Below are 14,152 nucleotides of genomic sequence, written 5' to 3'. Positions count from 1 at the left end.
GCTTAAGGGAACCTGCACAGAGCACCGAGCCTCCGGCAAATGCCTGCACACACACACACACAGTTGTGCTTCCATCACATCTGAGGATATTACACTGACTTACATTGATTTCCTAACCACAGCCGTAATGACTAGTGGCTAACTTTCACTTAACCCTAACACAAAACCAAGTCTTCATCCTAACATTTAATGATTTATGGGGACTTGCTTTTTGTCCCCAGAAGGGAGGCAGGTCCCTACTTTGTGACTGTGAAAACACAATTTAAGTCCTTACAACATGAGTACCACCAGTACACACACACACACTTACACACATTCTCCCCAGTCTATCAAATCAGCTGCAACTTTAGTGTTTTTTGTGATCCCAAAAGGTAAGAAGAAGCAACAGGGAGTGATGAGCTTGCTGATGTCAATCACACACTGGATAAAAACAAAGGCATTGAAATGTCAGTCAGAACAGTTTGACTGTGTCACAAGACAATAGAAGATAAAGGGAACAATGTCAGTCACAAACAGGTTCACACGCACACAAACAGAGAAATCGTACCATGAGCATCGCGGTAATACGCATGTGTGACGCTCCGGAAACGTTCCTGACCAGCAGTGTCCCAAATCTGAGAGGGAAGAAGGAAGTAAGAGGTGGCATCAACATCACATCAGTTAACACACAAATCCATTAATTTTCTAAAACTATTCCGTGCACAGTCATAGTTCAGCAACTTAGCAGTTTAGCAAGTGTAACAAAGCAGCATGGATCCCGGCTGCAGTCGGATGATGCAGTGTTTAGTGTAGACCATGGTGTTTTCTTTAGAACACAGAAGTAAAAAATGTATTTAAAAGTGTGTTTATCGCTAAAATGTGAGCTGCAACCATAGAGTGTATAGAAAAAATGAACATAATGACCATGAAATGGAATGCTGTTGTTAAGCTCCCTGGATGGAATTTGGCCAAGGGTGAGGGTTGGAGCACTTGAGGACACTATGCACATCAATATAGTGACCGTTAATCACTTGATAGCCCTACCTTGACACACACCAAACGTGCTTTTTTATCTAGTTTTCTCTAAATTGGAACATCGTGTACAAAATGAAGATTTAGTTGTGTTCAATAAAATGTAAAAACTAGAGAACTCGTGAACATGAACTCATTAGGAAAATCTTAACTGAGGTTACAGATTAAATGAGAAGCAGGGTAATTTTCTTATAGAATTTCATATAATCTGAGTTCCTTTTGTGACAGTAGAGTTGCCTCCTGCTGGCTTTTGCACAGACAAAGGTTTAAACAGAAACTCCTTAGTTGGCTCCAAGACAAGACGCAAACCAATATGAGCACACTTACCACATAGTTGTTAGCAAACAAAGATCATTGAATTTTATTTAAAAGTCACTTATGTCACATTACATCAAATATATTGATTTCTCTGCATTTTAAACACACAGCGTGGCAGCAATATCCAGGTTTTGGTTTTGCAAGCAACACATTATTGAGGTAATAAGGCTAAAGGGAGCTAAAACTAAACACTAATGTTCCTGTAAATGCTGTAAGTAATTATGAATTCATCAAGAATTGGGGTGACTGGCACTTTTAGTGTATGTCCTTTTCATTCACAATACTGACAAATTAGATTCTGAATGTACACACAGGTGACAAATGAAAGGAAAAGTCTGAACCCTTGACCCCTACAGTGAGCTGAAGCATGATGCTGGTATTGTTTGGGCTCATTTGTTACTTTAAAGGGAAGGGTCACTGCAAATCAATACCTAGTGGTTCTTATCATATGATGGAACATTTTAGTCCTGGGTCTCTTCAAGGGTGACAATGTTCCCATCTGTAGGGCAAGAGGGGTCACTGAATGGTTTGATGAAAATAATCGTATACTATGGTCTCCACAGTTACCACATCTTAACCCAACTGAACACCTACCAGAGATTTTTGACCGATGTTTCAAACAGCGCTCTGCACAACCATCATCAAAACACCAAAAAGGGGAAATATGTTTTTGAAAAATGCTGGTCATCCCTCTAGTTAAGTTCAAAGACTTGGTCAATAAATGTCAAGCAGCACTGAAGATGGTCTGGCAGCACATGACGGTTCAACACCGTACTGAGACATTTGTTGGTTTTACCTTTAACTTGTCACCCGTCTGTAAATATAGAGCACTATAAAGTAAATGGAAAAATATCAGACACATCCCTCCTCTTTATTGGATTTTTCTGAAGTTTGTACATCAAACCAGTCAGAACATAAACTTTAGCCTTGGTCTGTTGGCATGTAGTCATCTGTGTGTAACTTCTACAAGTTTCTTGTTTTAATAACCTCATGAAGTTGCATATGCTTAATTAGTTAGCTATCTATTGCCAACAAAATCTGCCAGCGACTGGCTAGAAATAAGAAGCCTGTTTTTGTTTACTTCACTGAGAAATTAAGAACCGCTTCATTAAAAACATGAAGACTATCAAGTTGTAAATCATGTCGTTTTTGTAAAATGTTATGAGGGATAAGAAATGATAAATGGTCTTTTAAACCAACTTCATTTTCTGTGTATATTTTCAGGACTGTCTTCAACCACACACTCTACACACCTCTAACAAAATGCATTTTCTTGCAAAGCAGAGTGCATTTTACCTGCACCAGGCTGAACTATGTGCTTTGCATTTCTTGAAGCTGTTCTAAACAATATTTTTACAGCAACAACGGATGGAATTACTATGGGTAATGTGAAAGAACTCACTTATAGTAATAAATCATCACTGACCTTCACAGTGTCTCTTAGATGAATTTTGTTTAAGCTCAGTGTTGTGTTTTTACAGCATGCAACTTTTTTTTGTTTTCAGATGCATCTCTTAGCTTTACTGAAAACGCTCAGAGAAATCCATCGCATTTTTCCTGCTCAGTGATTAACAGCTGATCGACAAAATCAATAACTAAACGAAGCATTTTTCCCCTAGAAGTTGGTGGAGAGCAAAACAGAGCTAAAAGAAGAGCGAACACTGGACTTGACTCCAGATAAATACTAGTGTTGCCCAAACATGCAGAGATGCAACTGCTTGTCAACACATTACTTAAGAGTAACTGTGTGCGCTGTGCTGCCCCCAAATGACTCGTAGAAAGTAAGACATTTGACATTTTCTCTCAGACGCTTTGAAAAATCAAAGACTTTGCAGTGACATATCCACTTATGCTGAATTGTTGTAATTACACCATTAAGTGGTACACTCATTTAGAAGTTATAAGTGCATAGAAGCCTGCAAGTTTCATTAAACTCGGCTTAAGATATCACCTGAAATGTCACATTTGACAGATAGACCGATGGTTGAACACAGGGTGGTTAAAGAAGAGAAAGATGAAGGCGGCGTGAGCGGCGCGTAATTGAGGTGGAAAACTCATCAGACGGTATCTAATGCCATTCTTTTTTTTCTTTTTTTTGAACAGCCAGGAATCTTCTGCACCTCTGCCTGCCCGTGTCTCTCGCTGATAACTTCCAGGCTTGATAATCTGATGGAAAGTCTGCTATTCCCTCTAGTGTCTTCAGTCAGGCAGAGCAGCAGGCTAATTGACTGATAGAGATTAACCGAGGCCTCATTAAGTCATCGTTTGTGCTTCCTCACCCTCCCGCAGCAGGAAATGAAGATGTATGGGAGGTTTTAACACCATGGGAAACAGTTGGTGGTGATTTGTTAATAAAAAAGAACCCACACGTTAAAAGAAACAAAAGATTCAAAGAGATACTGTACACTCGGGCTCTTACCTGCAGTTTGACCTTCACGGCGTCAATGGTCATGACTTTATTCTGGAAGAAAACAAAAAGGGAGAGAAAAGAAAAGTAAATCCAAATGTGCAGACAAAGAAAGCAACGACAAAAACTGATGACGCCATGTGACACAAGTGGGTACAAGTCATTATTTAAAACAATACAAAGGCAGCAGAATCAGACTAAATGATGCTTTCATGCACCGCCAGAGGGGAAGGCTGTTTTCTAAAAGGAAAAAAAAAAGGAGTTTAGAAAGTAAACCCAGGCATGTATGCGGAGGCTGATGTATTATGGTTGGCTTTTTGTGACCACAGTTGGTGTAATAAGGGCTCGGCCTCTGCTGTGAGGCTCTCTTTTATCAATGCGATGTTGTCAGCGCACTGTTCTATCTATAGTTCTGTGGCAATCCACACACACACACACACACACCTTTTGTTATGATGAAGCCTTTTGTTTCAGGGACTTGCATCATTTACCAACACCACGGTCGTCAAGCAGTTTAGCATAGCACACAAACACACCCACAAAAGGCTTTTCAATACCTCTGCTTTGTCACGTTACGGGGAAAAATAATTGGCCGTTGGTTTGGGTTTTTCACAAAGACGCCAAGTTAATGGTCGCCGATTGCAGCAGCTCCGGCATTATTTTCTATTATTCCATTAGATAAACCGAGAGCAGATCTAACTTTGCCATCTATCATTACAGGGGATGTGATAATACTGGCAAACAAGATGGATGAGCTCACAGCCTCGGTCAGGGCACAGTGGGAATATCAGCCACCCTGTCTAATGTGCTTCACAGAGATGCAGGCAAAAGAGCTTCAAGGGAGCATTTCCAAAACCTGAAAATAACCATTTTTCTCCGCATTTTAAACATGTCTTTTTATCCCATTGTGAATGTGATATTCCACCACATCATTTCCCACCAGACGCTGCGCCTTTATGATGATCATTCTATACATTTGCTCCATTCTGACAGTCATCCCATACTTGCCCCTTAGGACAAAGGGAGGCTGGTAGAATTCCTGCATGCAAATGCTCAAGGCGCATCCACTCCGTGCACTGTGCCTGTGTTGATGAGCCCACAGAATTTGGTATTCAGCGACATACTTTGAGGTCTCTGCAGGGTGAAACCTCCGGGAGTTCTCCTTCTGCAGAAGTAGAGTCACTTGTTCTTGTTGCAAATACAAAAATCCAACTAAAACAATTTACACAGTAAATTACTGAAGGCCTCAAATGTTTCCTTAAAAAAAAAAAAAAAGACTTTTTAAGAACTTTCTCAGCAGCTGTCACAGCATGACAAGGGAAATGAGCTCAGGAGGAAAAGTGTCACACCTGTATTACCTGTATTTATCTGCACTGCTCAAGGTCAGGAAACATGAGACTGAGTGTGAACCTACCCCCTGTGGATTGGAAGTTGTGTTTGAATAATATTAATACAGCGTACAAGGAAACGGATAACAGGTTTATTCGACAGAAATATTAGGCAGATTTTGTCACACCACAACTGCTATATAACTGGAATCAGATTCATAGTGGAGATGGAACAGAAATGTGTCTCCCTTTAGGTATGTCTTTGGTCATATCAAGCTTTTAAAGTTCCTCTCTGGTCATTATTAAACTCCTAAAAACTCACCTCTGTGCATCAACGTTACATATTTTGAGTTTTGTTTATTTTTCCACACCTACACCCACAAATTACTCTTCGTTGCACAAGTTATAATACTGGAGTAAATATAAAATTGAACCAGAAACTGATTCTTAGACACGTTAGTATGAAACAGCAGAAGTCCAAAACTGTGTTTATGAGATTGTCATCAGCACACTGCAAGTTTAAGGTGGAAATGCTCAGCCATGGTGGTGACACCTTATTTTACTCATGACATGTATTTTTAGCATATAAAAAACACCATATGGACATGTTAACAAAGTTAAAAACCATGATTTTCACTGGCAGGGGTCTTTATAGGGAGAATAATATGCGAGAGATTCGAAGTTCGAAACAAAAAGTTCCAAATCTCTTCAAAACTGTTTATTCTGGGCTCAACCATTGCACTCCAGAACTTCTCTTCCTTTGGATAATTTTGGCTTCTCCAGCAGCCAAACAGATTTAATTTAGACACTGGAGAAAGAGACAGTCACCCCATTTCAAAGAACAGTCTACAACAATACCACAGTTGGTGTCTTATGGGAACGCGACATACTTTCTACTGAATAAGCTTCATCACCATGTTTATGTGGGGCACTTTCATCAACTGGCTCAGAATCTGTAATTCAAAGGTCAATCCGTCAGTGGATGGTTGTGTTTATCCTTGGAGGACGAGTTTTCTTAACGTTTAATTTGTCGATATTTTGTACATTTAGTTTTGATTGATCTCCATTTAAGCGAATCAATTCCTTCCCATCTAATTTCTGCATTTAGGGTTTTAATGAAAGGCTCATCTCAAAAAGAAAGAGTGTTTTCGGACTGATTTTGTCAAACATTATCGAGAATTTGAAGAGGCAATTGTGCCGTCTTTATCATTACAACATCAATATGTGCAGTGTGAAAGCAAAAAAACAACTTGACAGGTGTAGCGACGGGAACTGAAGGGCAATCAGCACATCCATTACACGAGTCAGAATCTGAAAACCACATCGATTATCAGAGTGTACATTTAGACTATGTCTGCATGTTTCTCCATCTGCCTGAAGACAGAAACTTTAGTTGCATTTTCTGTCTGGGTCCTGAGAGGCCCTGGGTAGAGAGTCTAAAAATGCTGATAGTGTCCACTTTGCTGATCCATGGATGTTTGTGTGCATTTAAGGGCCAAGATAGGAGCAGGAGGTGAAAATGGCAACCAGGGTTTTTGCTTTCAGTGGAGCTACCACCAGAACAAGAATATTGAACACAAAAAGGAAAAATATCAGGTCGCTCTGACCAAAAGTGGTGGTTGGTCAAAGAACAGTGTCAAAACCTCAGATGAAGAGCTAAAGGACACATCATTTGAGCCTCTAGAGAAACAGGAAAGGAGCTGGCAGCAGAAATGTCTGATCTGTTCCCCCAGTTTTAGCAGCAGAGAAATTGAAGTTATGATTGCTTTTCACCCACAGATGAAAAAGCCTTTTTCATTGAGGCGGCATCGCCTGATTCTCAAGCACAACTAACCAGAGTGGGCAGGCTGCTATGTCAGACAGCAACAAGACCTGCCAAGTAATGAAAGAAAGCTGCTGAATGCAGGAGGCAGCGAGCTGTCTCATGTGCTAAAAGCATGTCAACATACATACAGCGCCTACAAGAAGTTTTCAGCGCCCTTTGGAAGTTTTCCTTTATTTTTGCTATTGAACATTGAATCATGGTCAATTTAATTTGGCCTTTTTTTTTAACAGATTTCTACGAGGTAATGTCCATTAATTAAAAATATAAAATGTAAAATAAGTGACTGTATAAGAATTAACCTTCTTCAAGTTGGTATTTAGTTGTTGCATTTTTGACTACAATTACAACACTGAGCCTGTGTGGGTAGGTCTTCTACGTTCTTCTCTGCAAAACTGCTCAAGCTCTGTCAGGTTTATGAGTGGAATTGGGGGCAGCTTTTTTCAAATCCAGCCACAAATTCTCAAAAGGGCTGGGGTCTGATCCAGCCACTCAAAACATTCACCTTGTTGTCTTTACACCATTTCTGTTTAAATCTGGTGACATGTTTTGGATCATCTTACTGGTAAACAAATCTTCTCCTACAGTTGCATTTCTCTATCTCGTTGTCCCTGTGCTGCACTCATTTTACCCTCAACCTTTACAAGTCTCCCAGGTTCTGCGACCGCAAAGCGTTCCCACATCATGATGCTGCCACCACCATGTTTCACGGCGGGCTGATGTGTTAGTGATGACATGCAGAGTTTGGCGTCCACCAAACATAGCGTCAGCTCTGATGGCCATAAAGCTCAGTTTTGGTCTAATCTGACGAAAAACTTTCTTCCAATTGATTTCAGAGTCGACCACATACCTTCAGTTAAACTCGAGATTTAGTATGAGCTATTTTCTACAGTGGCTTTCCTTTTGCTTCTTTCCCACAAAGCTTTGAATGGTGGAGAACTCAGGCAACAGTTGTCTGAAAGGTTTCTCCCATCTCAGCCACTGAAGCTTGTAAGTCCTTCAGAGGAGTCATATTTATCTTGGTGACCTCTGTGAGTAGTCTCTTTCTTACAGTCTTCAGGCAGATGTACACATGTGCCATATCCTTTACATTTCTTAATGATGGATTTAATTGTACTCCAAGGAGTTTAGTTCAGTTTTCCTGTATCCATCCCCTGACTTCTTCTTTTCTGTAACATGTTCATAGAGTTGCTTGGAATGTTCTTTTGTCTTCATGATGCAGCTGTAGCCAGAAGTATTGATTCATAAGTACCTGGAGCTTCCAGATACAGGTGAATTTACATTACATACACTTGAAACACATTCACTGCACTACGATTATCTCATTTTGACAATTTTTTTCACTGCTACAATCAGTTGCCTGCATCTTTGTTGAACTAGGTGAGTCACCTTAAGAGGTGAAAACGTCTGCAATCGCTTTTTTTGTGTTATTTTCAATTAATCGTAATTACTTTGTAGACATCTGTTTCACTTTGTAAACTGTTGTCCAGAAAGCCAAATGAAATTGACCATAATTTAATGGTGAAAACTAATAAAAGAGAGAAAACCTCAAGGGGAACTGAATACTCTTTATGGGCACTGTTTCAGGAATACACACAAAAATTCAATTTGAAAGAACTCAGTATCTCCTGGGCAGATCAGAGTTGATAAGAGAATGAGTCTGAGTCACAAGTCGCTGCTATCTGTGCAGGGAGTCGGTTCACTGAGTGGCTAACCACTGTGTGTGGGAAAATAAGCTAATCACAAGAACAAAGAATTTATTTGGTCACTCCACTTAATGCTGCCTCACATGTGCCAAAGGTTTCTTTGCTTTGCAATTAAACTGTAGACTCAAAGCTGTGTTAGTGTGGGTTTGAAGACTTGAGCAATTTTCCTATTCACTAACAACATACTTCCCCTCATTCGTAATGCATTTCATCCATATTGCATGGGGTATTGTGAGTTAAAGTTAGTTGACTTTACAAATGGGAAACACTTAGCAGTTCCTGAGCCTCCGAAGAGTATTTATGCCTGGAAAGAGTAACTGCTCAAGGGAAGCCTCTGGAAGCAAACAATGAGGTGAAGTAGTGCAGAACACTTTATGCACACAGAACCTTGGAAGAAGTTTTGTAAGACTGACTTGTGCTGGCAGAGAATTGCAGACTGTAACCTCAATTACTGATCTAACAGATTCCCAAGGCTCACTTATTCATTGCTGCAAAGCAGTACATTGAAATTTACATGTACTTTTTTCCCCACCAAAGAGGACCCCATCAATCTCTCCTGGCAGCAGCTGTATAAAGGATGGATGCTGGTACGTTTCCAGCAACAAAGCTGAGCCATCTGAGCAATGCATAAGATGCTCAATACATAATATTAAGCCTTAAGACAACAGTAACATGTGACAAAGCACCCCACTCATCCATGGGGTCACTCCATTGAGGCGACAAACGTAAAGGGATCCCACAAATAAAACAATTATCTAACAAATATAACACACATTCAAGTCTACATTTTTCATTCCTTGAGGATTACTTTGTGACTTCAAGGCTACATCGCTACTGTTTAGCAAACAACAGACTGGAAGAACATAAAATGATTGTTGCTTTCATAAGATTCCTCTTGTTCTACACCACCATAACTCTCTGTGCAGTGCTTTGGTATAAAACTGAATTCTCATCAGACTGGAACCTGAAGCAACAGGCCAGACACTTCGGTCTGAATGCCCACTTAGTGGCTCAAAAGCTGGTGCTTGAATTCCCCAGCTCCACCAGCACACTATCGGGCGATCACAATGGGTCAGACCAGGCTGCAGGGCACTGATCAGAATTGGAATCAGAATCCATTTTATTGTCATTATACAATAAATAATGACTTTGCTCCTTAAATACAATTAATATGTAGGTATATGTATATGTCGGTCGTGCGGAAAGATATTTACAGAAATCTAAAAATGTAAAGTAGTGCAAAGTGATGTTGTGGCATTTATTGTGCAGGACTGCCGGTGGGGTGCCAATTACCAATAGGATGGGAGAGTAAGGCCACAAAGCCTTAGCCTTGCTGACCTCACATTGCCTCACAGGAACTGGCCACTAATTGCAAAGTTGGTGGTTTGATCACATGGTGCTCAACTTGCCAAAGCGTCCTTGGGCAAGACAATGAACCACAAGTTGCTCCTAATGGGAGGTATGGCCACTTCACTGCTATTCGTATGTGAGTGTGTGTGAATAAGGAACACATTGTAAAGCACTGTAGCACTTCGATAAGGTAAAAAGCACTATATATGTACAGACAGTTTCCAATTTCCAACACTCTATGTCCACCTGACTGTAAAAGAAAATCCATTATAGATATGTTTGGATATGAAAAAAAATGAGGTCAGTATGGAGATGTCCATGAGGTCTAAGGGATGTCTAGCAATCAGCAAGAAAAAAAAACAGTGATATAACTGATTCTGTAAGCCTCAGTTCCAGACCTTAAGGTGTCCAGAATGAAAAGCTTGTTGACATTTAGTCATGAACTTGGACATAAGAACAGCCGGGAAGGTTTCCTTCTTGTGTTGTACTTCACAGGGGAGCAGCAGGTATATAAGTGGGTCTAAACCATGCTGTTCTTTAAAAGTAATCTGTAAAACTGACCAGTGGCAACCACGGGTAACCACCGGGACAGAATCGCCTTTGAATTTAATAAAAGCCGAGCAGCTGGGGTTTGTACTAGCTGAAGGAGCACTATTGTTTTTCTGTTGTTGTTTTCTGCTTCTACCTGAATATACTGAATTGCAAAAGTCAAGAGGTGAGAATATAAGAGCAGGTGAGGGAAGAACTAATTTTAGAGTTGCTCCTCAGTTGGAGGAAACATTATTGAATGACTTTTACGTCAAAGGAAAGGTCACCGTGGAAGACCACATCCAGGCATCCAACTGTTGGTTTGATATTATCAGCAAGAGAATAAGATTTTTCTGCAGTGTGGGTGACAGTCGACGGGGAGCAAATAGTTATTTCGGGTTTATCTTAATTTAATGGAAGGAAGTAAAAGAACATCTCGTGCCAATATATCAGAGCAGTCGAAGCATTTAGTCTGATTCACCAATCATGTTAATTTCCAGGGAGCTTGAGTGATTATTGAGGACAGACTGTACTTACCATGATAGTTTTTATTTACTTCTTTTTGGACTTCATGTCCTCACTGACAACCTCCCCAGCAAAACTCTAATCTACTCGATGGTACCTGATCTTGCTGTTACAAATTATCTTTATTTAAGTCATATTAAGTTTTACGCTTTTTGTCAATAGTGTTACCAGTATTTAGAATGAAAAAGCACCACAAGAACATCCTAAAACTGAAAAGGCATAACATAGATCAAAATGTGTTTCACTAATTTCAATATTTCATTAGAATTCTACAACTAGAAATAATAACTGTTGCTGCATTGCACCAAGAAAACATCATTAGCTGAATAAAAATGACACATGAGCTAAGATGTACAGGTGCAGTCATTCCAAATCCATTTGCTGCTGTACTTTAGCTCCACCAGCTGCCGCAGTTATACTTTTAGAGTTCACTGTTCTGCTTCCAGGAGCAGATGTTTTCAACAATTAAAAGTAACCGCTAATGTCTGCGTGGAGTCAGTGGAAGTTTGTTCCGATATGCATTTTACTTGATTCTGTATTCAAAAAGCCACAACAGACACGTCTGTGTTAATGTCCCATCGCTGCAAGACTAACAGGGATCGAAGTCGGAATGTGACTCACAGTGTTACTAATGTTTTTTTCAGTTTTTTTTACTTTACTGGAGTAAAGATGTTAGCGGCGCTGTGTGTGGGCTGGGTGTTTACATAACTGTGAGTCCAGAACACCATCCTGCAGAACGCTTCGGCTCTGATGTGAAATCTGAAAGCTGCAGATATGTGTGTACGCAGAAAACAAAGAATTAAAGATAATTATTTTCCTTATATGCTTTTTTAATCATAGACATTTTCTAGATTTTTATTTTTAGCCTAATTACAGGAAGGTAATGTGGAATTATGGCCCAGTTCTGCTGAATAACATAAACGTCCTTTTGCCAATACTGTTGTTTATTTTGCAGTCACAGTTTCTAGGTCTGCATTCTTTTCAATTATATCTAGTGTAGTCATGAAGATTGCTCCTAGTCAAGGCAAAAGTCATGCGAATCCCTTGATCAGCATAAATCCTGAGAAAAGTCACGGACCATAAACCTGAAATAACAAGTGAACAGATTCTGACACTCTTCAGAGAGCTCTGGGGAACTGTAGCGTCTCGTACTAAAAGGGTTCAGCTTCTTAGAAGTTACATATAAGAAGTCATTTGACTTCTGTATTTGTAGCGGGAGCAAATGTGTGGTAGGAACATATGTGTGTGTACGGTGTGGTAGGGGGAACCTATACAGGGACACACCGGGTGTATGCAGGCGGCCGAGCTGCAGGTAAATAAAGTTGAACACAGAGCTAGAGATGTCTCCCGTCTGGATCATTACAGACTGCCTGAGAACGGCATGTTACAGTATTGTACTATATTAGACAGAAGTGACTTCATGTTGCATCTCTCTCTGCTCTTGTGAATAACAATTTTTAAAGGCAGCACACTGGGTAGAGAATTTCCTTGTGGACGGCAGCTTTGGTTTTGTAGTGCTGTGATACAAAAATCTACAGGACCGTGGTCATCAAGGTCAACAGGAACCACCCGGCAATTGTGCAACAGACAGTACTGAAATGTTCCTGCAACATCATGAAGCGAAACTGCTTTCTCTGTTAAAGGGAGCATATCTGTTTAAACTTTGAACTCCATGACCAAAGCAGACAAACATACACCAAGACCTCCCCATCCAAGACCTGAAACTATACACCAGCTTCCCACAGCCCTGTCAAGCCTGAGGTCCACTGGATTATTACAACTTCTATGAGATTATCAATACTTTTAATTCCTAAATTGGTGAAATAATAAACAGATTTTCATGAAGTGTGTTTGTTGACTAAGTGCGTATACTTTTTTTAAATGAAAGAAAAAGTATTTCTTAGAGTTTTCCTTCAATAAATAAAACGTATTTGGCCAAAAACAGCCATGGTGCTGTATTTTATTCTGTTTGTAATTACACATGCCTGACTTTAAGGAAAACAACATTTTCATGCTTGTTTCTTCTTTGAGTGTCGCTGCGCCGCTTGCCCTGCTTGTACTGTTTTCTTTCCGCCGGGGCTGGACCTGAAGCAGCTGCAGTCAGCCCAACTGTGGATTAAAATATCCCAACTGTGGCTTTTGTTCTTTTATGAAAGACCCATTCTGAAGGCCCTCACAATAGTGTATTATTTTAGGTTATTTTTTCTAAATAAATACATGTTTTTATTCTTACTGCTGAGTTGAGGCTATTCAGATGTTTCCATCACTTCAGTCGATGAAGGGAGGAAAACAACAGAGCTGTTTGTTTGCTTTTGTTTTTTTACAAGCCCTTAGCAACCCAAGAAATTGAAAATTAATGTTATTCTGTAAGCCTTCATATTGATTATTTAAATGTGTGTTTCTTCTTGTGAAAATACAGTTTCACCCTCTAAAAAGTGTAATGTTTTTTAACAAGCATGCTCTCTAGAATGCCCGTCTCTGGGTAACGTAGCTGGCTCGAGGATTCTTGTAATGCACAACAGGTATCAACGACCTCGCTATCATCAATAACTTAGATCCAAGCACTTGTGCACAGAAATGTTCTCCTGGTCCATCTCATGTGAATATCAATTCCCTCTGAAACATTCATCCCCGGTCTTCCTAAAACATTTACATCTTCAGCTATCTGCTCGCTTGCTGCATGAACAGACCATGCTCAAGACTCTTTCCTCTCCTTCTCACCTGCACACCAGAATCAAAGTTTCCGACAACTTCTTTGAATCCCTTCGGCGTTCTGAGTTTGCTTCTGCATTCATCAAATTCATCCACCTCACCATCACAGCATTTTAAACCTTTAGCTTATTTTGATAGAGTACCATGCTATGTTGCTAAATGAGCAAATCAATCAGCAATTTGCTTCGAGGTTCCATTCCACACTACGGCCACATGTAACAATTCCTTGCAGGCTTTCACTCTATTTAATGAAATCCAAATCCCAAGGTGTCTTTCTACCACACCTACTGATCGAGACAGCATCCGGCCACATGCACAGCACCTGTGGTTGGTGTCTCAGTTCAGATCTGACTACATGCAGAATATAGCTAAAAAACATTTTCCACTTGAATCTTCCTTATTGAAAATGGTGGTCAACTGCCAACCACAAAGTCCCAAATCACTG

General features: G+C 40.1%; 1 protein-coding gene across 1 annotated transcript in view; it reads right to left on the bottom strand.

Annotated features, from left to right (window-relative positions):
• Nucleotides 1-547: 547 nt before the first annotated feature.
• Nucleotides 548-14,152, bottom strand: part of LOC103373906 (ras-related protein Rab-26-like) — a gene marked incomplete at its 3' end in the record, with an annotated part of 59,259 nt that continues 45,654 nt past the window's right edge. Inside the window, exons 3-4 of the mRNA XM_008303913.1 lie at nucleotides 3,749-3,790; nucleotides 548-614 (exon numbers count right to left, since the gene is read on the bottom strand). Coding sequence (XP_008302135.1) covers nucleotides 548-614; nucleotides 3,749-3,790 — 109 coding nt within the window. The remainder of the gene's footprint in view (nucleotides 615-3,748; nucleotides 3,791-14,152) is intronic.

This window comes from Stegastes partitus, unplaced genomic scaffold (assembly GCF_000690725.1).
Source record: "Stegastes partitus isolate 25-593 unplaced genomic scaffold, Stegastes_partitus-1.0.2 Scaffold2096, whole genome shotgun sequence".
Classification (NCBI taxonomy): domain Eukaryota; kingdom Metazoa; phylum Chordata; class Actinopteri; family Pomacentridae; genus Stegastes; species Stegastes partitus.
The sequence above is the reverse complement of the archived record's forward strand: the minus strand, read 5'-3'. Positions and strand labels throughout refer to the sequence as shown.